Raw genomic sequence first — 22,640 nt, forward strand, 5'->3', positions numbered from 1 at the left:
TTGAGGGACCGCAACTTTACTGTTTAGCATATATGCAGTTTTTTCCACGACTTCGAGGTTTACAAAAGCCCTCTCTTGCATTCGAAAAATAAAACTGATAAGAGATCTCAGCTCGCTGCCCACCACCGCATACAAGCTCAAGCGATATCAATTCTAGTGACGATGAAGATTGTTCTGCAAAAAGTGAGCCAGGCATCAGTCGTAGTCGACTCTAAAGTCATCTCCAGGTACGTTCCGTGCAAAAAAGCCCGCTTTATTCAGCTCTGACACTAACAAGCAACCGATAATCACAGCATCAAGCATGGCTACATGTTGCTGGTGGGCATATCCACAGATGACACCATCGAGGACGTTGCGAAGGGCTCGAACAAGGTCACCTCTCTGAAGCTGTTTGAGGATGAAAGCGGAGTCCCGTGGAAAAAGAACATTAAAGACGCCAATGGCGAGATTCTCTCGGTATCGCAGTTCACGCTCTGCGCTAGGACGAAGAAGGGCACCAAACCCGACTTCCACTTAGCCCAAAGAGGTCACCTCGCCCAAGAATTATACGAGAGCTTCTTAAAGAGCCTGAGGGACAGTATAGGCGTCGAAAAAGTGCAAGACGGCCAATTCGGCGCCATGATGAGTTGTTCTCTCACCAATGAGGGACCAGTCACCATTCTTCTGGACACCAAGGAGTAATTTTACTAATAGAACAGTTACATAGAGGGTTCGATCACAAGAGAACTACAGAAACCAGCCACTATGAGGTTTAAGCTTAGCAGACTCTTAGCCAGGCCATTTGGCCCATCAGACTCGCTATATCTGGCATTTATAGGTCACGTGCTTATCTTATCTGGCTGTGGCTTCTTGAAGAACAACGGCAGATATAAGGACAAGGTGTCTCGAAGGCAGAGCCGATCGCCTCTAATAGCGACCCATTGTAGTTTTGAGGGTTAGAGATCTGGTATGTGTAGGTTTCTGATCTTCAAGGGTAAGGAACCTATTTTATTGTCGCATTTATTGACGCGACCTGCGCATTCCATCATCAATCAGTCGTTTGATAGCCGGTTGCGCCTTGACAGAAGACGTCCTATCAATGGTGACGGGTTTGGTGTCGCATATTATCCAACTGATGTTAAGCTGGGTGAAGACGGACCATGTCTTTACAAAGCTATAACACCGGCGTGGAACAACCAGAACTTGAGTACTCTGGCCGAGAAAACCAAGTCGAACCTGATATTTGCGCATGTCCGGGCGTCCACTTATGGAGTGCTTTCCGAGACCAACTGCCACCCATTTACGTACCACTCTCTGTGCTTTATGCACAACGGCGGGATCTCCAACTTCAAGAAGATCAAGAGGTTGCTTTTCAACCACATAGACGACGAATTTTTGAACTTTCTGCAGGGCGGGACCGATTCCGAGTGTGCTTTCGCCCTGTTCCTGGATACGTTGGCCAAGGAGGGCTGCGACGTCAAGAGCAAAGAGGGCCAATTCAGCCACCAGGCGCTGAGAACCGCGCTCATAAAGACGATAGGATACATCAGAGACTGGACCAAGGAGGCGAACAGGAACGCAGAGCATGCGGAGCCGTCGCTGATGAACTTCGCCGTCACCGACGGCTCCACTGTGGTGGTGTCGCGCTATATCACTTCCAAGACCGACGAGGCGGCCTCGCTCCATTTCAGCTGCGGGTCGCGCTTTGTGGAGAGCTCTCCAGGCGAGTACAGAATGGAGCGTCTCAACAGAAGCCAGGATGTGATTATGGTAGCCTCCGAGCCCCTCACGTTCGAGAGGGGCGACTGGACCGCCGTGCCGACAAACAGCGTTATCACCATCAAGAAGCAGACAGTTCTGATCCATCCGATCCTTGACGAGTACTTCCAGACCGACCCGCTCTACCCGAGAAGTTCCAAGCTCGCCGAGAGCAAGGGCCTCATGGGGTCCGTTCCGCTCGCCAAAGCGGTCGAGAGAGACGTGCCGCCACTGGAGAGAGAATGTCGGTCGAGGCCTCTCTCCACAACGGCACGTCTATCCTGAACCTCTGCCTCGCCACACTTCCATACGCCTTAGTATAGTATCATCAACTGCATAGAAACTTTAAATCCCAAACGGGATCTCATTTGCCTACAAACTCCCCTTTGGGCTGCTTCTGCCGCACCTCTGCCGCATGCCCCGCGTCAACTTCCTAATCGGGTAACTGTTTCTCGAGAGCCTCCAGCCCTAGAAAGCCCTAATTTTCCCGAAATTTTTCCGCGGCCTAATTGAGCTATTTTTTTTTTCACTCACAGTTTTCCTTTTCCAGCGATTGACGACAACAAACGACGAACCAGACGACAGCTTAATCCAGCATTCGTCTGTCACTTGGTCCTTTTATATCAAGCTGTTTAGGAAGTTGGGTTGCATTTCATTACTCTCCTTTCAAGAGCCTTGGACAACCTCCAGGACAGCAACTACTACAACACTTTTCGTATTATCATCACATTCGGAGGGAGTTTGGGAAACTTAGTCAGATTCCGTTCTTTGCCTTTATCGATAGATTGATTTGTTTGGTCGTTCCCTTTGAGATTTCAAGCACACAATGAAGCTCACCTCAGTTACATTGGCGACAATGGCAGCGTTTGCGTCGTTTTCAGCGGCTGCTGAAGTTGAAGATACCAGTGTCACTAGTTCGAGTACGACTCATAAGTACGGTAGATTTGACAAGACCAGTAGAAGTCACACAACTACCACTGGCACCCACAGATACGGTAGATTTGACAAGACCAGTAGAAGTCACGGAACTACCACGGGCACCCACAGATACGGTAGATTTGACAAGACCAGTAGAAGTAAGGCAACTACCACTGGCACCCACAGATACGGTAGGTTCGACAAGACCAGCAGAACTCACGGAACTACTACTGGTACCCACAGATACGGTAGGTTCGACAAGACCAGCAGAACGCATGGTACCACCACCGGTACCCACAGATACGGCAGGTTCGACAACACCAGAAAGCATCAGGGAACTGACGTCAACAAGGCAGTTGCAAACGCGGCTGCTCCAGCCAACTTCGGGTCCTTGAAGTTGCTGGGTTTGACCGCCGGCAGCGCTGCCGTTGCAGGCGGTTTGTTGCTCCTATAATCGCCAACTGATCGTATGCCGTTTTTCTCTCAACTGTCTCTTCTAGTGTGTTTCTGCCTTGTTTTTGGTTAGAGCGCTTGCAATCCTTACCAATGTGTGTTGAGGTATGCTTTGCAGCTCTCTCTCCGACCGGCCGTCCAAAGTCTGTTCTGAGAGTGCGAGTGTGTGCGCTTGATTTCCACAGACGTCTTTGGACGAGCCTGCCCAACCATCTTCAAAATGTGTGCTGATTTGAAGTTTGCGTGTGCGTGTTGTGCTGCCAGTCTGCTTGTCTCCGGCAATAGATTAATCGCTATTGCTTCCTTTGTTCGTACTTCCATGAAGGATCCTGCGTCGTGCGGTCTCCTTGCTTACTGTGGATAACTATATATTTTCATATATAATAACTAATAAGTGTGTGCATTATTCTACCCGCTGATTTGGAATCTACAGTAAGTCCTTGATAGAGTATATATAATAATTTAGTATATTTGATTATATTTACTGACACTTGGTATTATTGTCATTATAAACGTAATATTTACCCGGCCTTCTTTTCTTGCTGAGTTCTTCCAGTCGCATCGCGTACCAAGCTGGCTAAGAAGCCATGCTATTGATGAATGGTTAACTTTGAGAAGAGGCATCTGGCAGCTTCTCTAGGTTTGGAAGCGAGTCACTGAGGAGTGAAGTTATTGGAGAGTCAATTTGAGCGGCGCCAAATGAACGGAGATTCAGAAAATTCATCAACGAATAAGTTCGTCCCTGAGTACAGAAGAACAAACTTCAAGAACAAAGAGAGATTCTCAGCCGATGAGTTGCGTCGTCGTAGGGATACTCAGCAAGTTGAACTGAGGAAGGCCAAGAGAGATGAAGCTTTGGCGAAGAGAAGAAATTTTATTCCTCCAAGTAATGGAGCGGACTCGGAGGAGGAAGATGATGCTTCTGCATCTGCTGACCATCAGTTCTACAGCCAACTGCAAGTTGAATTGCCAGAAATGATACGCCAAATCCAGTCGTCTGATATGCAAGAACAGTTGGCAGCAACTGTCAAGTTTAGACAAATTCTCTCCAGGGAACACAGACCTCCAATCGACATGGTGATTCAGTCAGGCGTTGTGCCAACGCTGGTTAACTTTATGAATGAGAACCAGCCAGAAATGTTGCAATTGGAAGCTGCCTGGGCCTTGACGAACATCGCTTCGGGTACATCTGCGCAAACAAAAGTAGTTGTCGATGCTGGTGCGGTGCCTCTTTTCATTCAGTTGCTATACACGGGTTCTGTGGAGGTACAGGAACAGGCAATCTGGGCTTTGGGTAATGTGGCTGGTGATTCTACAGACTACAGAGACCATGTCTTACAATGCGGTGCCATGGAGCCTATCTTAGGGCTGTTTAATACAAACAAGACCTCTCTTATCAGGACTGCAATCTGGACCTTGTCTAATTTGTGTAGAGGTAAGAAGCCTCAACCGGATTGGACTATTGTATCCAAGGCTTTGCCTACGTTGGCTAAACTAATTTATTCATTGGATACCGAGACATTGATAGACGCATGTTGGGCCATTTCATATTTGTCTGATGGCCCCCCAGAAGCGATCCAGGCCGTCATCGACGTGCGAATCCCTAAAAGGTTGGTGGAGTTGTTGAATCACCAATCCACTTTGGTTCAAACCCCAGCTTTGAGAGCGGTCGGTAACATCGTTACCGGTAACGATTTGCAGACCCAAGTGGTCATCAACGCTGGTGTATTGCCCGCCTTGAGAAACCTCTTGGGCTCTCCAAAGGAATCCATAAGGAAAGAGGCCTGTTGGACAATCTCCAACATTACGGCAGGCAACACCGAGCAGATCCAAGCTGTTATCGAAGCCAACCTAGTGCCACCCTTGGTCAAATTGTTGGAGACCGCGGATTATAAGACAAAAAAGGAGGCCTGCTGGGCGATCTCCAATGCATCATCCGGTGGGTTGCAAAGACCTGAGATCATAAGATACCTAGTGTCTCAGGGCTGTATAAAGCCATTGTGTGATCTATTAGAAATTGCGGACAACAGAATCATTGAAGTGACACTCGATGCTCTCGAAAATATTCTCAAGATGGGTGAAGCCGACAAAGAGGCGCGCGGATTGAATGTCAACGAGAATGCAGACTACATAGAGAAAGCTGGTGGCATGGAAAAGATTTTCAACTGCCAGCAAAATGAAAACGACAAAATCTACGAGAAGGCTTACAAGATCATTGAGACCTATTTCGGTGAGGATGAGGATGCTATTGATGAAAGTATGGCTCCGCAAACCGCTGGTAACACTTTTGGTTTCGGCTCTAACGTCAAACAGCAATTTAATTTCAACTAGCACCAATATCTCACCAGAAATATTATATACGACTCATACCCTCTTTAATATCTCTATTTCAACTTCTTTCTGCCTCTGTTGAATTTGTACTGTGTCACTATTATTTACTGACGTTCACCTCAATTTTCACTATGGGACGCGACAGTAAGGTTTGGAGCCTTGAAACCAAACTAAATGAGCCAAGGGCAATCTAATTGTAAGCGGACTGTACGACTATTGGCGATCCGCAGCTATCAAACTGGGTTTGGTTTATTTATGAATGCGCTCACGACCGCTCAACACGCAAGCGAGTTACTTGCCTTCCAAGAAGTCTCAAAGAGTAAGCGAAGAGCGAATAGCTAGGATAAACGAATTGTATGAGAACATTAAAAGAGACCATCGGGATTCTGTTGTTTCAAATAATTCCACTTCGGTTGGTTCGCAAGAAGCTGGCGTGGACGACTGCATACCAATAAATAACCTGGAGCTCAGGCTGCCGAAAGTGAATCACATCGATCAACCTAACGTCAAGAGAGAGAATGAAACGATAAGTCCATTTCAGACTGAACAAACGTCTACTCCGTCGGTTTCAAGGCATATCGCAAAAGAATTTCGAGCAAGCGAATCGCACGTTGAGTCGAGCTACGAACGCGATGATGATGACGATGACGATGACCTTGAAGCTGAGCTGAGATTCACGCCTAAGCTTAAATCTCGCAGGAGTCTCCTAACCATGAGGCGGCTTTCAAGCTCTGTCGGGGATAGAACAAATGAAAGTTTCGAAAGCGTTGCCAGACCAATGCATTCTGGTGGAAGGATACGAAGAGCAGGCAGAATATCATCGCTGCGCAAAACCTTGGGAGAGCCTCTGCCACTGCCGTACGTGAGCAAGGACAATTCAGCGGATCTTACTCGAAGCTCGAATGATCCATCTCTGGCAAAGAAGTCCCTCGAGAGCAGAAGACGATTGATGGAGGGGAAATGGAGAACTCTGATTGCGCGAGATAAGGAGCTTATCGAAAAGCGATTCGCAAACTTGCGGCAGGAGACTTCATCTGATAACAAGGCAATTCCTGCTAATGACTCACTACCTTCCATCTCAACTACTCCCGAGCGGCAGCAAGAAGGTGGCATATTGGAATTAAGCAAGGAAATCCAGCGCAACGGAGAAAAGCTGGACGATATAATCAAACTATTATCCCAGCGACCGGCTGCTGACACCGTTCCGGCAAGTCCTAATAGTGTTTCACGAGAAACCTTGTTCTGGACAATCTGTATTATTGTACTAATTCTTTGCAATATCTACGTGTATCATTACTTTTGACATTAATTCTTCATGCAATCCAGCTCGCTCTACAACAAATATCTACAGGATACGACTGCGCTGTGTATTTACTCATCGAAGTCATTCTTGGGCGGCCTTCCGTCCTCGCTTCTCATGTACAGATCGATTGCAGCGGAAAAGGCCGCGAATCCTGCACAGCCTACCAGAGCAGCTTGAGGCCCACTCTTGTATGCCAATCCACCGCCTGTTATGCAGCCAGCTGTCAACCCATTGTATATGTCATTCTTCGCTCTCACCGATTCCACAACACATTCAACGCCGGAATAAATCATACCAATGTAGCCAAAATTTTTGGCACTTGAATAAGCCCTCTTCCCCATGTCGGCAAATTGCAACTTCACTTGCTGTTTCAATGGTAGATCTGCCATCTGCTGGGCCGAGCTGAGTCCTCCCGGCGTAGGAGTATGCAACGGAGTGTCATACGACATAGAAGCCATGAATAAACCGAACACACCACCCAATGCAAAACCCGTCACACCGCTGATTGCGAACTTCCCAGGGCACGAAGTCATAAAGTTCACCATCATTTGAGCCCCTCTCTCACCTTGTTCCTCGGGTGTCAACTCACTAAAAGGCCGGTCATCGTTAGGTTGCGATATCTGCTGAATTCCGAACCCAGTATAAACCATCTCAAGACAATCGGGACCTCACTGAACCAATTGCAGTCTTCATCTATCAGCTCATCTTCTCTGGATTAGAGATTTTTAACTCGATCTCTTAGGCGTTCAAGGTGATAAGACATAGATGCCTTGAAGCCATCGCTGGCCAGCAAGCAGTAAAACGAGTAGAAGTAGCAGTCTGGATTGGTATTTCTAGGCCTCGAGTCAATTGGTTCAGCCACAGGTTTCCATGGAAAATGCCCGCCAGTGATGTCTTGTGCCGAGTGGAAATTGAGGGTCATCGCGGACACTGTAGATACCTTTCATGGCTGGAGCGTCAGAGACTCTTGGCGCAGAGAAGATGAGAATTGGTCGAAGATGGTCAATCAGGATGGCAACCATTCATACTCCTTTCCTAAACTTGGTCAGTCGGTTTATCTTGATGACAAGTCCAAAAGCCTTGAAAAGCCCGTCATTTGCCAGGACATCTATTGGGCTCAAGATGGGACGTCTGTCGTCACGGTTCATGACGACTATGGAATCCGACAGTATTTGGTGCCGGAATGCGGGACGAACGAGGAAAAGAGGGATCTAATTCCTTTCACCAGGGTTTTCAAAAATCAGTCGATAGTCGCCAGCCGCGCCCACCCTAGATATTCTCTTTTCAATGGTTCAGAACGTTTCAATATCATACTGCTCTCGCAAAGAGGTGTCCCGTTGCAGCTATATCCATTGTCACTGGAGGCGAGTTCTTTCGGATCCATGCGCAGCTTTGATGTGACAAATCCCGTCAACGGGCGTTTCCAGGTTGCGCACGCCATCGATTTCGACTGTGGGAACAACTTCCTTGCGGGATTCGACAGAAACCGAGTGTCGGTGTACGACATCAATCGGTGCGACCCGGTGTGGACTGCTCAGCCGTCCAAAAGACAATGTGGATCTTCTTTCCAAAGACATATTGTGTCTTGCTTCGATCTGCAAGCGAGTCAGTCGTGCTTGGACAATACCACAAGGTATTTCGGTACCTATAAAGGTGAGCTTCATGCGATTGACCAGCGCAGAAATAATACACAACTTCTTTACCGTTCAGATTCCGGAAATGGTTTCATTCAAGTCCTCAAGAGTGCCAATGGACGCTTTCTTTATGGCATAAAACGCAATAGCAATATCATAGATGTCTTAGATGTGCGCCAAACTCATCAGAAGATAAACGAACTTGAGCTTCCATTTAAAATGCGAACTCAAAAATTCAAAGGTAATCTTAGCGCAACCACAGGCCTCACCATGGGAACAGATCGTGGATATGTCGTTAACTGGTCAAGTGATTTTGTCGAATTCGGAGGCATTGATAGAACCTGTAGCGGGCATTCTAATGTGCAGCGATTCTCTGGTGATCTCGTCGGTTGGGACCGTGACATGCCATATGGTCCCTCACGGTTTAATCTGATTCAAGAAAGTCCTGCTGAAGCAGGTCTTTTCATGATGTCATACTCGCCTGATAAGTTTTCTGAACAGGCGCAGGACGCTCAATCTGGCATCAGCCTTGCATGTCTATAAAGTGAAAGCATCCCGGTAATATCGTAGTCTCCTGTACTCCTTTATTTTGGCACGAAGTATTTCCTTCTTTTGACTATCATAATCGAGCAACAGTGCATTACGTTGCAAGGCATCCGGTCCATTGACCATGCCAACCGGGTTTTCATTATGTCGTCTAAAGCTCATCTCCAATGTATGAGGCCAAGGTCGCCTGAGAGCCGAACCTAAAGAGAGGTTTTGGCGCCTAAGCGGTGTCAAAGATTCCGTCATTGTGTGGGAACTACTGTTGAGGCTCTCCGCGTCCTCTGGATGCCGTTCATTCATATCGACGTCACTGTCTGGTTCACCAGAGGTAGACACGCTAACAAGTGAATTTGAATGAGTCCGCCTGCTATACATACTAAGCCGTTGAGAATTCTGTTCAATGTCTTGTTCTTCTTCCTTGAATTTCTTTATAAGGTTCGACAGGGTCAGTTGGTCTCTTCTATTGGCTGGTGTCTCATGCTGTGTCTGATAGAATGAATTCCACTGCCGCATAATGTCAACCAGTTTCCCCATATTGACCGAGTCGTCCATAGAAGCGGGACAACTTAGGTTAAAGCTTATTTTTAAAGGATCGAAAACGTCATCCAGCTCTGATTGGAAGGGGAACAATTTCAGCTCATAAAATTGCAATGAGTCTTCGCCATCATGAGCACTTTCGCTGGGCATAGTACGGAAGGCGCCGATAGCTAATCTGTTTTCCTTCAAACTCTTAACCGGATCTACCACGATTCCCAAGTAGGGGTCTTGATATTTCTGATTCAAATCTTGAGTATGCATATCAATATTGCTTAGCCAACAGTCGTAACCGGGATGTGAATGGTACCATCCTACAACTGTGTGCGGGGCCGATACCATCTCACTCATATATTGAACCATGTATTCGTAAGACTCACTCTGGGCATTTACTCTCGTCTCTGTTCCTTCTACAGGTAATTCAAAACAGTCAAAGACAATGAATTGATTACCAATAGTGGCTCCAATAAGGGTCCCCATTATCTCAATTGCTCCTCCCCTCACCGCATGAGCGAGAATCTTCAAACAGGCCAACCTCGAAATCTGAACCGAGCTAAAATACCTTGGATTGATCTTCCAGGACTCGTTCCCACGTGAAGATGTTTGCAATGGATTGTTCAGGGATCTATTCAACAGGCTATGCTGTGTTGGAGTCTCCTCATGGCATGATTGATGATTTAAGAATTGGTCCTTATTTTGATCCCTTGAATGAGCTGAACGAATAGGCCTAGGCTCGTAACTATCACTTTGGTCATAGTTATCCAATGAAGCCACGGTGGTCTTGCTAAGCAACATCTTGGTAGCCGTTCAATACCATAAATTCCATATTCACGTATATAGCAGTGTTTTCCATAGTGGCACCTATATCAATTATAATAAAGTTATTCGATTTACTCGGAAAAGTCAAGATTCGCTACCAAACATCAAAATCAAAAGCACGGACAGATCTAGATCATAAAATACTCACTGGCTTATATTTAAGTAACTACTTGCTGAGATGCCTCTCTCTTCAATTCACCAATGAATTCAAGAAAGCTACCGATATTGACGTCAATACCAAATCGATAAACGAATGAGCTTGATAGATAGCTTGACAACAGAGCCTTCAAGTACGTCACAGGAATGTTCCTCAAGATAGCTTCGGGTCCCGCCACGTCGATTAGCAGCTTCGGAATGATCTTGTTCAATAGAAGGTAGTTTCTCAGCTTTAAGTCGTTCTCCCATAGTTCTGCAGAATGGATGAGATCATCGTTAACCTTGTTGATTGTTTGAGACAAAATATTCGACAGCTCAGAAATAGGAGTGCCCGTAGATTTCTTGAGTTGCCATAATTGGTTAAATTCAGAAGCGGCATTATCATGGATCCGCTTCTGCACTTCAACCACATAATCCGTATACAATTTGGTCTTCTCATGCTTGTCATGACCGATGAAGATATTGACGAAGTCATCATCATTTAAAGCTAACGAGGCAAGAACCTCCATTGAAGAAGAGGTGACACCGCCCTTGTTAGCCGAAGCGTCCTTGATCAAGATACAACCGTGATTTTCCAGCGCGATCTTTGCCGGTTGAGCAATGAACAAGTTAGCCCCTTCCACAATGTATGGAATCTTACACTTGTTTGTTTTCTCATCGGTGAAGTAATGCAAATTATTCAAGTTGATTGAATTTGGTCTACCTCCGCAAGGAACAAATAGATCAACACGATCAACGAACTTGAAGATTTGAGTGTGGAATGTATTTCTGAAAGTGGTACCATTAGAAACTATAGTGCCATTGGGCAGCATCTTGTCAATATCGTCAACAGAAACAAAGAACCCCATTTTACTCAATTTCAACTTGTCATAGTGATTGATCATTTTTCTTTTATGCGCTAGTTTGATCAGCTCTTGCTTGTTCAAACCTTGCGGATCACACAGGACACCTGATCCATCTAAAATTCCGACGTAACACTCATTTTTGGTTGACAACAGGATCTCATTAGAACCTAGATCACCATCGGGCCCACCAGTCTGGAATTTGTAAATTGTTGTATCCTGCAGGTTCAAGGTTTCGTAAAGTTTCAAAACATAGGCGCGAACCCCCAGAGAGGTCATACCGTACTCGTCGTGTGGTATACCACCTAGTTGAGGTGATTTACCGGTTAGGAAAGATTTCCACCATGGGCAACCTCTCATGCGGGCGTGCTCTGTTGCCCAGTCGACGAAACCGGCTGTCCCTTCGTCGGGACCGAAGAACAAGATTTCTTCTCCACCCAACAAATCGACGTATTTTTCCTTCAGGGGATCCTTGATTAAAATATCGATGATTGCATCAACGTACTGCTTAAAAGCAACAAATGTTTGCTCAGGTGCAATGAGGCTGGGATTCAACAGGATGACACCTTTGGAGCCTCCCTCAGGAATATCCTTATTCTTCCTTTGCTGAGTTGAAGCCAATTGATAGTTTTCATCAATGACGGCCTTTGAGTTCCTGTCATAAACGTCCTGCGTTCTTGAACAAACAATTCGAATACCACCGCGCGCCACGTCCCTGAATCTTATGTGGAACCCCTTGAAGGTATTACCAACAACAAAAAAGATACCGTATGGAGTCTCAGGATACTCCGTCTGAGGCATTATCAATTTTGGATCCAACCGGAAAGAGATGGCCACTTTTCTGGTGACGAAAAAGTTGGTTTTCAAGATAGATTTGTTGAAAAGATTCAAAGTCTTTAAGATGACTAAATCTGGTGAATCATTTGGTATAATCTTGTTCAGGTACGATTCAAACTCCTGCTCGTTTTGAAATGGTTCCAACTTTGCGAGTCTCTGATACGACAAGGTCTTTTCCATAGCTTCGGAGGCATCGTGATGATAGTGAACTTCCGCGAAATTCTTATACAATTTCGATACGATCATTGGATATTTATGCAATGTATCAACGATCATCGACTGAGTAAAAGTTTCATTTCTCAATTTTCTCTTCAAATTGCCGACAATTTCCAAAAGTAAAGTGTTCGATTCCTGTAGGTTCAATTGATCGACCAAAACCTGGTAATCGGAACCCAACCTATTGATAAAATGGTTGATGAATATGGCGGAGACATGCGAATAAATCGCCTCCTGTGGTGAAAATTGACGCATTTGGTACACATCTTTGAAAGAGTTATCTGGGATCGCATACAACAACGAGGCCTCCCTCTCCACCTGCCTGATCGATAACTCCAGCGCGTTGGGTAAAATGTCATCCAGCTGTTTTGACTTATTCAAATAGATGGAAAAAATGACCACGCCATTGGCGTTGAACGACTCCAGATAAAATTTCGATGGTTTTAGCTTATAGTAACGGAAAAGCGCATTGATCGCAGAGTAATACCGCTTAGTCGTAAATCTCTTGAACGCGACAAGTAACCTAATCTCGTCCTTGTTCCTCACGGAGTGAGTGGTCTTGATAACGGGGCCTTCTCTTTCGTTAACCAAGTTGATCAACAGACCGTACAATTTCTTGTTCTCTGGAGAGATAATTTGAGACATGGTCTGATCACTTATCGAGTCGATATCACCCTGCAAAAGCGCGGATTGATCGCACGCCGCGTTCGGTGGGAACACGCTGTCGTACACAAACGTCAATTTCAAACCACTCTCCGGTGTCCAAAACGACACCAACCGACAGCTTTTTCTCTCCTTGTTATCGAGATAGAGATCGTCAACCAGAGTATCCAGCTCGTACGGCGGACTTTCATCCGACGAGATGCTCCCATGGCTCTCCATGAATAATGCACAATCATCGCTGATCACCTTGTTCTTGATCTTGAACCTAACGGACGCCTCGACCACATCATCGATCCCGCCCCCGCCGGGTCCACTGCCGAACTTGGACCTCGCAAACGAGTCCAGTTTCGACGCATACAACGAGTTGATAATGCTAGCAATCATCTCAGGCGTTTGCTTTGCAAAGAACAGATCATCAATCCCCAAAGCTTCGTAAAACCACGTGACCTCCTGCTCAATCAGGTCGTCCGGTATGAACCCCTGCTGGTCCAGCAGGTCCACCACCTGCTCCTTCTGCAGGTCCATTCCGGGGAAATCAAAAACATGGTAGTCAGACATCGACGATATCGACAGCGACGCGATGTCCGGGGTCTTTTGCGCTCCCGACAGCATTTCTCCCAACTCCGCACTTCACTTAACTCTCTTTCCGAATACCCGGGAGCCGCTTGCTTCAGCCAAACCAAACCGCGTCTCCTCCTTTTATATATCCCGGTCTCTTACCTGTTCCCTGTCACAGTTGTCTCTCCCTCCTGTTTCCTCGCACGCCAAAAGAGCCGCATCTCGCCCTCGGTCCCGCGAGAAAACGCTCTTGGCCCAACACAAACAAGGCATTTCTCCTCCCAACTGGCAAAGCTACCCTCCCAGAACGGCCTTGACAGCGTCCATCAGTCATCCAACATGTCGAAACACGCAAACACGCACAAACACACTCGGGATCTCCTCCGCTGGGTACGATAAACAAAACGTCGACAGCGGAAACAGAACTCCGCGTTCTGGAACCCACTCTGCAACACCTGCTTCAGCTGGCATACGATAACACCTGCTTGCTATCGCAGACGCGCCGTATCTCTCTCTGCCATGCCGCGAACCGCCGCCAGAAGTGGTGTTTAGTTGCTAATCTCGCTGTTTGTTGTTCTTTTAGCCGCTTATCGCGATTTTGAGAGATGTCGTTTGGTACGAGGGCGTGAAGATGAAAATTTTCGGTTTTTCGAGCAAGGCGGTGAGAAGTTTGGTTTTCTGCAGAGCTCATCTGAGGTGTGTCAGAGGGCAGACAGAGGAAGCAGAGTATTGAGCGAGCGATCGGGAGCTGCTGGATATGACTACGCAGGAGACCATCAAGCCGTTGGTCGATAGGATCCTGTCGAACCCGCTGCAGTTCAAGAAGGGCCGTGTGATGGCGGATCAGGACCGGGTAGAGTTGCAAGACGGGCCGTACGTGGTGATCGGGAAGCGGCAGGAGCTTGGCGAGGGCAGGCAGAAGCAGGACGAGGAAGCTGCGGAGAGTGCGGTGGCTGGCGGTGGCCGGCGCGAGCGCCGGCCACAGATGCCACGGTCTATGGCTGAGGCGGTGAGCATGTATTCGCGGGCGGGCGACGAGTCGTTGAGCGACGTCGATGTGAACGCGGAAGGTGGCAGCAGCGGGAGCGGAGTGGACGAGGAGGAGTTCCACGAGGCCAAGGAGTATGTGGAGGGCGAAGGGGAGGCCAGTGGCGAGGACCTGGGAGCTTCGATGAGCTCCGACGAGGCGTTTGGCAGCGACCTCGCGCAGTCGAGCGGGTCCCTGAGCGACTCGCAGGACGACGTGTCCAGGGTCTCGGACTCGGAGAGGGCGCAACTGCAAGAGGAGGCGCTGGAGGCGAGTGCGGCGGCGGAGGCCGAAGACGATGACGGCGAGGAGTTGAGACACAAACTCCCAGCGTCGCAGAGGTCGATCACGCCTCCGACGACGATTGGCGACATCGGGAACTTCTACCAAGTGAACGAGAATCCGCATGACACGGGATCGAGCGGCTCTGGCCGCATCGTCAAGAACTGGGGTCCTCAGCTTGCCTTGCTGAGACCTCGCGGTCTTCTGAATCACGGGGTCACGTGCTACACCAACGCTGCAGTGCAGGCGATGGTTCACATTCCAGCGGTCCAGCACTACCTGTTCGATATCTTACGTGGCAAGTATGATTCTACCATCTCGAGGGACTCTGTGTCGTATGTGTTGGCGGAAACCAGCAGAAAGATGTGGCTACCACAGGATAAGAACAAGAAGAAGCAGATGCCATACCACGTGAATCCGAAGAAACTGATCGGACGACTTCACGATATCAATTGTATGATGAGCGAATGGCAGCAGGAGGACTCCCACGAGTATTTTATGTCTTTGATGTCGAGGTTGCAGGAGGATTCTGTACCTCGCGGTCATAAATTGACAGAATCGATCATCTACGATATTTTCGGAGGCCTGTTGAAACAAGTAGTCACTTGCAAGTCCTGTGGCGGAGTGTCCAAGACAGAGCAACCATTTTACGATCTCTCGTTGCACTTGAAGGGAAAGAAAAAACCGGCTTCACAAACAGATTCGGCAGGAAATGAAGCTGCAAAAGATCAGTCCGGGAAAAATGAGAGCAATGGAAAGGAACTGGGGACAGCTTCTGGATCAAGAAGATTCTCGATCGAGAAAGCAATCAAGGATTTCTTCACGCCCGAACTTATCAGAGTAGACAAAGAGCAGAAAGGTTACGTGTGCGAGAAATGTCACAGGACTACCAACGCCACGAAGCACAATTCGATAATGAGAGCACCAGAAACTCTGCTGATACATCTGAAAAAGTTCAGGTTCAATGGCACTTCGTCTTCTAAGATTAAGCAAGCTGTTTCGTATCCAATGTTCTTGGATTTGACAGAGTACTGTGAGCCGGATGAAAAGAATCACGTCGTCCCCGCTAAGTACCAGTTAACCACGGTAGTTGTTCACGAAGGTCGCTCATTGTCCTCTGGTCATTATATTGTTCACTGCAGACAGCCAGATGGTTCGTGGGCAATATACGATGACGAATATCTGAATAAAATAACGGAAAGAGATGTGCTGAAGGAGCCTAATGCATATTATTTACTGTACACTAGACTGACACCAAAAGAAGTCAAGAGCAATCACAGATTGAATCTGAATGACCTCGATATTTCATTACAGACAACCGGCTCATCTTCCAACAGCAACACACCCTCATCCTCTCCCATATTGAATAATCGTAGTAAGAAGTGGAGAAAGAACAAAAAGAGAAGATTCAATAGATACTGATCTCATTAGCATTTCTATTCGCAAGCATATGTATACTAAACAAACATTTTGAACTCAAGCAACCAGCCTTTGACTGCGCTAGTACTCAACGTATATACAAGAATCCTCCTTGTCCTCATGGAACGATTTTGATACCCATACTTTTGGCTACACCAACGGTCGATTTGACAATTCCTTCCATTTCCAACATTGCATGTCTACTGTCGGTCTTCTTTATCTTGGCGATCTCATAAACATGCTTCAACGAAAGTTCTCCAATAGTACCTTCCTTTGTATTCACATTAGGTTGACCATGGCCTTTTTCCAGACCCAGGGCTTTGAGCAGTAAATATCCTGTTGGTGGTGACTTCATTTCAAACGTAAAGGAACGATCAGGCTTAATGGTAATGAGTACTGGTATCGGTGTACCTGGCTGATAACTTGCTGTTCTTGCATTGAACTCTTTGCAGAAATCCATAGCTTTGATACCTTTCGATCCCAGGGCAGGACCTACTGGCGGAGAAGGCGCAGCCTGGCCCGCGCCTACTATTAACTTGACTAGCAAATTCTTGGCTGCTTGCGACATAACGAATCTGAACCACCTAGCAAGCTCAGTCAAACGATTACTCTAGCTTGCTAGTAGTTCTTGAAGCTCTTTTCACTTTAAGCGATGCTCGTTACCCGCCGCTCTCTATTTAGACAAGTGTGTACTCTATAATGACATGAATGATAAAACAATCGGGAAAGCACCTTTCAGGACTTCATGTAGGCTCCCTTGAGTGGATGGTAAATTGTAAGACGCTGGAGATAATAGTACAGTTTTCTTGCTGCAGTTGCTGGCCATAGAGGCCAGTGCTCTCGAAACTCAAGCCCACAAAAGGCGCTAAGAGCTGCTGGGAGCCAGCTTGCCTTGCTTTTTCTTCTTCCTCTCCAGACCAGCAATGTGTGCTTCACTTTGGTCAACTTTTGTGTGAGTGTGGTCGGTCCCACTCACAACTTTGAAGGCCAATCCTGATTCCTCCATATGACAAGCATCGATCCCAGAAACCCAAGGATCTTCCATCACTTCTTCGATGCTTGCTCTGCAAGCAGGCGCCAAGTCGACCATACGCGAGATGATATGTTGACATTCTTCAGGTAAGGAGTGATACAACCTCTGCGGACCAATGTTTGGATTACTAGGATCTGCTGGATTGTTAGTTTGCTTCTTCTCCGGGCTGTTATTGCCGGTTGAAGAGGTTTCCGAGTGATCATAGGATGGCGGGTCAGGAGTTCGTGTCACTAATGCGCTTAGCGAATCACAATCACGGCCAGAACAGAACAATTTGAAAGAGTTATCTCTGAGCTTAGGTATTTTCCACGGAAACTTCTTGAGTATCATACACGCGAAGATAATGGCCACTGACCATATGTCGACTGGACGGGGATCGTATTTCGAGAATATGCAGACCTCGGGAGCTAGATAAGGATCGCTTCCAACAATACCGCTAGCCTCGACTAAAGTCTTGGAGAATGGATACGAGAAGACCACAGCTGCCCCGAAGTCGATCAACTTCACGATTCCCTTTTCGTTAATGACACAGTTGTCTAATTTCAAATCTCTGTGTGCTAATCCCAGCCCATGTAGATATTCAACACCACTTAGGATTTGTTTGAAACAGCAGCAGGTCTCTTCGTAGGACATTTTATTACTCATCACGATGGCGAAGAGATCATACTCGCAGTATTCCATAACTTGCAAGATTCTATTGTTATCATAAACGATTTCAATGGTTTCGATGATGTTCTGGTGACGTAGAGTAGACCCAATACAATACTCAGATGTTATCTTCTTGACATAATCACGTTTAGTTTCAGAATCAAACTTAGCTCTGAACTCCTTCACGGCGAAGACCTTGTTATCCGCGATCCTCCTTACAAGTTTGACTGCCCCACCTGCACCAGCACCCAAATCCTCTCCTGTTCTCATGAATCTTTTAGCAAACGGTAGGCTTGTGTCATTAGTGTGCGAATAGATAGTGTCCCCATTATTGCTACCATAGGAGCTGGGGGCAAACGCTGAATTGGCAGAACCTCGAGAAGAGTAGGGAACAGCCATCGGAGGAGCACCAGGCGACCCATAGGTACCCACGGATCCAGCAATGTTGGTGCTTGAGCCTTTTTTGAAGAAGCTTTTCAAGTTAGCAACAGAGGCATGGCGAGACCTTGGAGCGCTTTGACTGGGTTGAGTCTCATGACACACTGAAGCAGAATCCAGATAGCTATCAGTGAACGAACTTGAAGGTTGTCTCGAAGAGCTATATATGCTGCTCTGCCTTGCCCTACCAGGCTTGGGAATCGCGGTGGCAGCCGCAATAGATGAGGAGGATGCCGTCTTCACATTTGCTGACGGAGTAAAGGTAGCATTTGTGCTGGTCTGAGTGTCCTTTGCGCCTTTGGAAAAGAACAAGCTGCCAAATTGAGATGATAGGGAGTTATTCCTTGAAAGAGAACTTGCCTGTGCTGCGTTATCCATCGAAGATTTCTGGAATTTCTGCTTGGAGATAACAAATCGCGGTTCCACAGAGTCCACTTTCGGAGATGAGATGACGTTGCTGTCAATGGCTGAGATATTGCTGGGCATCGAATTACCAAAGTTTTCAGTCCACGATGAGCCAAACGACGAGTTATTACTGCCTGAACCCAGGCCACTATTCTTATTGGAGTTGGGCACCGCATACGGGATGCTTGAGGACAAAGATGCGACATGTTTGGTGCCTCCCTGGTGAGAGCTGCTAGGGGTTGCCATTCGCATTGATCTTGCAGCGTTACCATACGATGAGCTATAGGAAGTACCTGATACGACAGTGGTGTCGATATACATCGACCCGCTTCGCTCTCTTCCTTGCACGCTCGAACCATACATAGTGGCCGTGTGAGCAGAGTTCACATTCAAAAAGCTCGAGGGAAAATGACCATGGCCTCCAAACGATGAGCCAAGTGTTGGAGACCCATCAGAGTCAATCTGAGTTACCGTAGTGATACTAGTTGTAGAATTGTGGGCTGTAGCATTACGATCAAGCCCGCCCTCTAGTGGTATACTAATAGCCGGAGGACGGTTATCTTTACTCTTGCCATCGCCACGCTCATTTTTTCGTTTCTCCTGCAAAAGTTTAGTCAAAGAAGACATTCTTGGCTCACTAGTATGCGAATTATCCCTATAACTTCTTCGATTGCAATGCTCTTGCTGCTGCTGGCTCCCGATACTTACCGATATCCGTGTGAGCCAATTCGAACGTCTCTAAACGCCTCTAAGCTCACTTAGCAGATCAATTGTCGCCAACAAACCAACAGCCTACCCTTGCGAGCACAACAGATTGATTTACACCTTGTGTTTGCCTCCCCGAATCTGTTAGCCTACTCAGCTGCCTTTAGGCTCTAATAAGATCATTGATAACGATACTTCAAATCACCTAACACGCTATTATGAAATAATATACAGTTCAATTGGCACTTGATGCCCACCCATTGGGTCTACTGGATCAGTTTAGCTCTATCGGGATGAACTGCCTGCTCTCCTGCCTGGCTGGAACCGGCGGAGCCGGGCGTCCCTTGCGCGGCGGCCTTCTTTTGAGATCCTTCCTGGACCATCTTCTTGACTCTCTCCCGGCGTTCATCTTCGAGCTTTACATTCTTGCTCTTGAGCTTTTCGAGCCTACTTGTGCTGTTTCCACCGCCGCCGACGGTCAGTTCGACGTTGATCCTCTTGTCTTTCAGAAGGGTCCTGTGCTGTAAGAGTGCGACATCCATCCGTCTTTGTATGCCGTGCTTATCCTTGTCTGGGTCGAACTCGAGGAAGGCGATTCCCTTGTCTGCTCTTATTCTGATGTGGTCGGGTGAACTGGATTTGAAGTGGGATTGCAGCTCTGTGGCAGTTACGTCCTTGGGCAAGCTTCCTACAAAAATGATGAATCTGTTGTTCTTCTTTTCGCCGTTACGGCCCTTGCCACCACGGCCCCTTCTGGTCTTTCTCTTCTTCTTAGCTGGTGCGTCTGGGTTCTGGACTTCATCTTGTTCAGGCTGCTTCCTTTTTAGTTCTTTGTCCTGTTCACGCTCGTCCTTCGATTTACGGAACTGTTGGGCCTTCAGCTGCTTCTTGGTAAGCTTGCTCTCGATCTCTGACATGGCTCAATCCCAATGACCTTCCGTGGGAGTTAAGAGCGGTTGAGTCTGCCTTCTACTCATATGAGATGAGATGAGATGAGATCAAAGGAAAAATTTTGGAGATATGAAATTTTTAAAGAGATTTCCCACTAACATATATACTATGTTATCTAAGTACTAGTTGCTCGTCTGCAGCAGCTTTTCATGCTCTTGGTATAACTTCTCATGTAGTCCCCTCAACTCTTGGTACGCCTGCTTTAGTGTTTCGACATTATCCTTCAAATCCGCGATTTGACGCTCCTTGTCATCGTCTTCATCGCCAATTACAAGTTTCCCGGTAGGGCCGTCGGACCCAAATGTTTTAATGCTACTGTTGAAACCGTTTGGTCGGGAAAGCACTGCTTGCTGCGACCTCAGTTGGTCTGCGTAGGACTCAAAATCACTAACGGGTAAGGGTATACTTTCCTCATCCTCACCGACTTGGAAGTTGATCTCGTGTAATTGCCCGAGCGTGGCTCTATCGTGTATGACTCGTTGCAGTGAAGGTATTTTTGAAGATTGTCTTGCATTCATCTCTGTAATTATACCGTTTTTGGAAGTAGCAGATTGAGCCTCCAGCAAAATGTTCGTTACACGCTGCTGAGTTTCCTGAGAGCTGGTCACAGGCTGCATCGCTCTCAGTATTTGCTTTGAAAAGATCTCTATCACCGAAACTTTGCCCAGGCAGTCACCTGCTAGAAGAAGTGTACCATCCATGGAAGTCTTGAGGCAGCTAACACCAGCATCTATGAGCTTTTCGCATACCAGCTGACCCGCCAGATACAGCTTTTCTCTGTGCTGCATAGCGCTGGACTCCTGTGAAGCCTCTACCAGTGAGTAGATCCTAGCGCCAGAAGCATTGCTATCACTAGACTGTGTCAAATTAACGATCTTAGAGCCGGACAACTTGTAAAATAGTTGCAAGCTGAAGCAACCTGAATCGGTTCCGATATAGCAAGCCCTGTCTGCTGGGTCCAAGGCCAAAGCCGCGATCGCTAGTGGGAATGTGAACGTTGCAACCAAGTTCGGTAGCGAGTTCTTACTGCTGCCGCGATTACTCAACGAACTCAAATCGTAGCATCTCAGGGTAGCGTCCTCCGAAACAGTGAACAGCTTCGCTCCCGAAAGTGAAAGAAACTCGCCGTAAGTGGACGAAACCTGGAAATCCGTAACAGGCAAGGTATGGTCGTGCAGAATACACACAGGTTTCGGCTCGTCCACCGACACCAGGTCCGTCGTCTGCCATATAATCACTCTAGCGTCCGCACCGGAGGTGACAATGTATTTACCGTCCAGAATAGAACGTATCTTAGTGATCGCCTGGTAGTGAGCCATTGGTTTCACAGAGAGCAGAATCCCCGAGTTCAGCTCCCAAACATACAGCTTGCCGGATTCAGTGGACGCCAGCAGCAGATATGGCAGATTAAACTCAGGCAGCTTGTGATTAGCAGAGTCATTCCGTGCCGCGGCACCGCTCCTGTTTTCCACTACCTCTAGGCAACGAACCACCTCCGGCAAAGGCAATCTCTGCTCGACGGATTCTCTCTTATGTGGTCCTGAGACATTGTAGACATTGATCAATGCTTTGTGGGCCTGGGCAACGAACAGGAACTTATCTCCCACCCGAACCGCACTGTTTTTGCTGCTTGTGGAGCATTGCCTCAAACTGGACTGCTCAAAAGAGTGGATACTGGAAATCGAACCCGTGCCATCGGTTGTGAAGATCACTTGCTCGTCCATCGGTCTCTCTGGTCCTCTTTCTGGCCTCTGTCTTCTCGATGAGATGCGATGAGATAAGGTGAAAAATCGCTTAAAATTTTCCTACACAAGCCGCACCCTTCCCAGTACTAAAAGACAGTAAACAGCGTCAGAAGCTCAGATGGTCTAGCCATCGGGCCGCTGAGGAGCACCAATACTGATTGGCTGGCTGAAGTAGCCGCCCTAGCTGTGCTTCGCCGGTAGGACAAAGCGGCACTTTCTAGTGGCACGAATGAGGAAGACTTGAAGTTTAGCGGCGGGTATCGCGGGTCCTTTTTGAGCTGATTCCGCATCGTCACTTCACCTGTCGCGACTAATATGGCCGTGGAAGCCTATAGGCTGGTGATCGCTCGCTGAGATACTTTGGACTTCGGCGGCTAGCCGGACAAAGACTGAAAGGAGGCAGAACAATGGAATGTATAAGCCAAGGTGTTCAGCGTAGG

At 47.3% G+C, this 22,640-nt stretch overlaps 14 protein-coding genes across 14 annotated transcripts; 7 read left to right on the plus strand and 7 right to left on the minus strand.

The window, feature by feature from the left end:
• Nucleotides 1–309: 309 nt before the first annotated feature.
• On the plus strand, nt 310–681 carry DTD1 (D-tyrosyl-tRNA(Tyr) deacylase; the record flags this gene model as incomplete). The annotated part of the gene is made up of 1 exon (XM_037283332.1): nt 310–681. One exon carries the CDS (start codon nt 310–312, stop codon nt 679–681), a length of 372 nt encoding a protein of 123 aa, XP_037139228.1.
• Nucleotides 682–948: 267 nt separating this feature from the next.
• DUG3 (glutamine amidotransferase subunit DUG3) lies at nt 949–2,022 on the plus strand (the record flags this gene model as incomplete). Its single annotated transcript, XM_037283333.1, has 1 exon — nt 949–2,022. One exon carries the CDS (start codon nt 949–951, stop codon nt 2,020–2,022), a length of 1,074 nt encoding a protein of 357 aa, XP_037139229.1.
• Nucleotides 2,023–2,563: 541 nt separating this feature from the next.
• On the plus strand, nt 2,564–3,109 carry HG536_0D00770 (uncharacterized protein; the record flags this gene model as incomplete). Its single annotated transcript, XM_037283334.1, has 1 exon — nt 2,564–3,109. One exon carries the CDS (start codon nt 2,564–2,566, stop codon nt 3,107–3,109), a length of 546 nt encoding a protein of 181 aa, XP_037139230.1.
• Nucleotides 3,110–3,807: 698 nt separating this feature from the next.
• On the plus strand, nt 3,808–5,439 carry SRP1 (karyopherin alpha; the record flags this gene model as incomplete). Its single annotated transcript, XM_037283335.1, has 1 exon — nt 3,808–5,439. The coding sequence occupies one exon, from the start codon at nt 3,808–3,810 to the stop codon at nt 5,437–5,439; it is 1,632 nt and encodes a 543-aa protein (XP_037139231.1).
• A 259-nt stretch (nt 5,440–5,698) lies between these two features.
• KAR1 (Kar1p) lies at nt 5,699–6,742 on the plus strand (the record flags this gene model as incomplete). Its single annotated transcript, XM_037283336.1, has 1 exon — nt 5,699–6,742. The coding sequence occupies one exon, from the start codon at nt 5,699–5,701 to the stop codon at nt 6,740–6,742; it is 1,044 nt and encodes a 347-aa protein (XP_037139232.1).
• Nucleotides 6,743–6,810: 68 nt separating this feature from the next.
• On the minus strand, nt 6,811–7,392 carry TIM22 (translocation channel protein TIM22; the record flags this gene model as incomplete). Its single annotated transcript, XM_037283337.1, has 1 exon — nt 6,811–7,392. The coding sequence occupies one exon, from the start codon at nt 7,390–7,392 to the stop codon at nt 6,811–6,813; it is 582 nt and encodes a 193-aa protein (XP_037139233.1).
• Nucleotides 7,393–7,632: 240 nt separating this feature from the next.
• Nucleotides 7,633–8,919, plus strand: SWT21 (Swt21p; the record flags this gene model as incomplete). Its single annotated transcript, XM_037283338.1, has 1 exon — nt 7,633–8,919. One exon carries the CDS (start codon nt 7,633–7,635, stop codon nt 8,917–8,919), a length of 1,287 nt encoding a protein of 428 aa, XP_037139234.1.
• RRI1 (COP9 signalosome catalytic subunit RRI1) lies at nt 8,914–10,251 on the minus strand (the record flags this gene model as incomplete). Its single annotated transcript, XM_037283339.1, has 1 exon — nt 8,914–10,251. The coding sequence occupies one exon, from the start codon at nt 10,249–10,251 to the stop codon at nt 8,914–8,916; it is 1,338 nt and encodes a 445-aa protein (XP_037139235.1).
• A 182-nt stretch (nt 10,252–10,433) lies between these two features.
• Nucleotides 10,434–13,601, minus strand: GDH2 (glutamate dehydrogenase (NAD(+)); the record flags this gene model as incomplete). Its single annotated transcript, XM_037283340.1, has 1 exon — nt 10,434–13,601. One exon carries the CDS (start codon nt 13,599–13,601, stop codon nt 10,434–10,436), a length of 3,168 nt encoding a protein of 1,055 aa, XP_037139236.1.
• Nucleotides 13,602–14,304: 703 nt separating this feature from the next.
• UBP10 (ubiquitin-specific protease UBP10) lies at nt 14,305–16,278 on the plus strand (the record flags this gene model as incomplete). Its single annotated transcript, XM_037283341.1, has 1 exon — nt 14,305–16,278. One exon carries the CDS (start codon nt 14,305–14,307, stop codon nt 16,276–16,278), a length of 1,974 nt encoding a protein of 657 aa, XP_037139237.1.
• Nucleotides 16,279–16,393: 115 nt separating this feature from the next.
• Nucleotides 16,394–16,843, minus strand: MRPL19 (mitochondrial 54S ribosomal protein uL11m; the record flags this gene model as incomplete). The annotated part of the gene is made up of 1 exon (XM_037283342.1): nt 16,394–16,843. One exon carries the CDS (start codon nt 16,841–16,843, stop codon nt 16,394–16,396), a length of 450 nt encoding a protein of 149 aa, XP_037139238.1.
• Nucleotides 16,844–17,140: 297 nt separating this feature from the next.
• Nucleotides 17,141–19,426, minus strand: NPR1 (serine/threonine protein kinase NPR1; the record flags this gene model as incomplete). The annotated part of the gene is made up of 1 exon (XM_037283343.1): nt 17,141–19,426. The coding sequence occupies one exon, from the start codon at nt 19,424–19,426 to the stop codon at nt 17,141–17,143; it is 2,286 nt and encodes a 761-aa protein (XP_037139239.1).
• Nucleotides 19,427–19,770: 344 nt separating this feature from the next.
• Nucleotides 19,771–20,421, minus strand: NOP6 (Nop6p; the record flags this gene model as incomplete). Its single annotated transcript, XM_037283344.1, has 1 exon — nt 19,771–20,421. One exon carries the CDS (start codon nt 20,419–20,421, stop codon nt 19,771–19,773), a length of 651 nt encoding a protein of 216 aa, XP_037139240.1.
• Nucleotides 20,422–20,577: 156 nt separating this feature from the next.
• IPI3 (chromatin-binding/pre-rRNA-processing protein IPI3) lies at nt 20,578–22,179 on the minus strand (the record flags this gene model as incomplete). The annotated part of the gene is made up of 1 exon (XM_037283345.1): nt 20,578–22,179. The coding sequence occupies one exon, from the start codon at nt 22,177–22,179 to the stop codon at nt 20,578–20,580; it is 1,602 nt and encodes a 533-aa protein (XP_037139241.1).
• Between the last annotated feature and the right edge of the window lie 461 nt (nt 22,180–22,640).

This window comes from Torulaspora globosa, chromosome 4 (genome assembly GCF_014133895.1).
Source record: "Torulaspora globosa chromosome 4, complete sequence".
In the NCBI taxonomy this organism is placed as follows: domain Eukaryota; kingdom Fungi; phylum Ascomycota; class Saccharomycetes; order Saccharomycetales; family Saccharomycetaceae; genus Torulaspora; species Torulaspora globosa.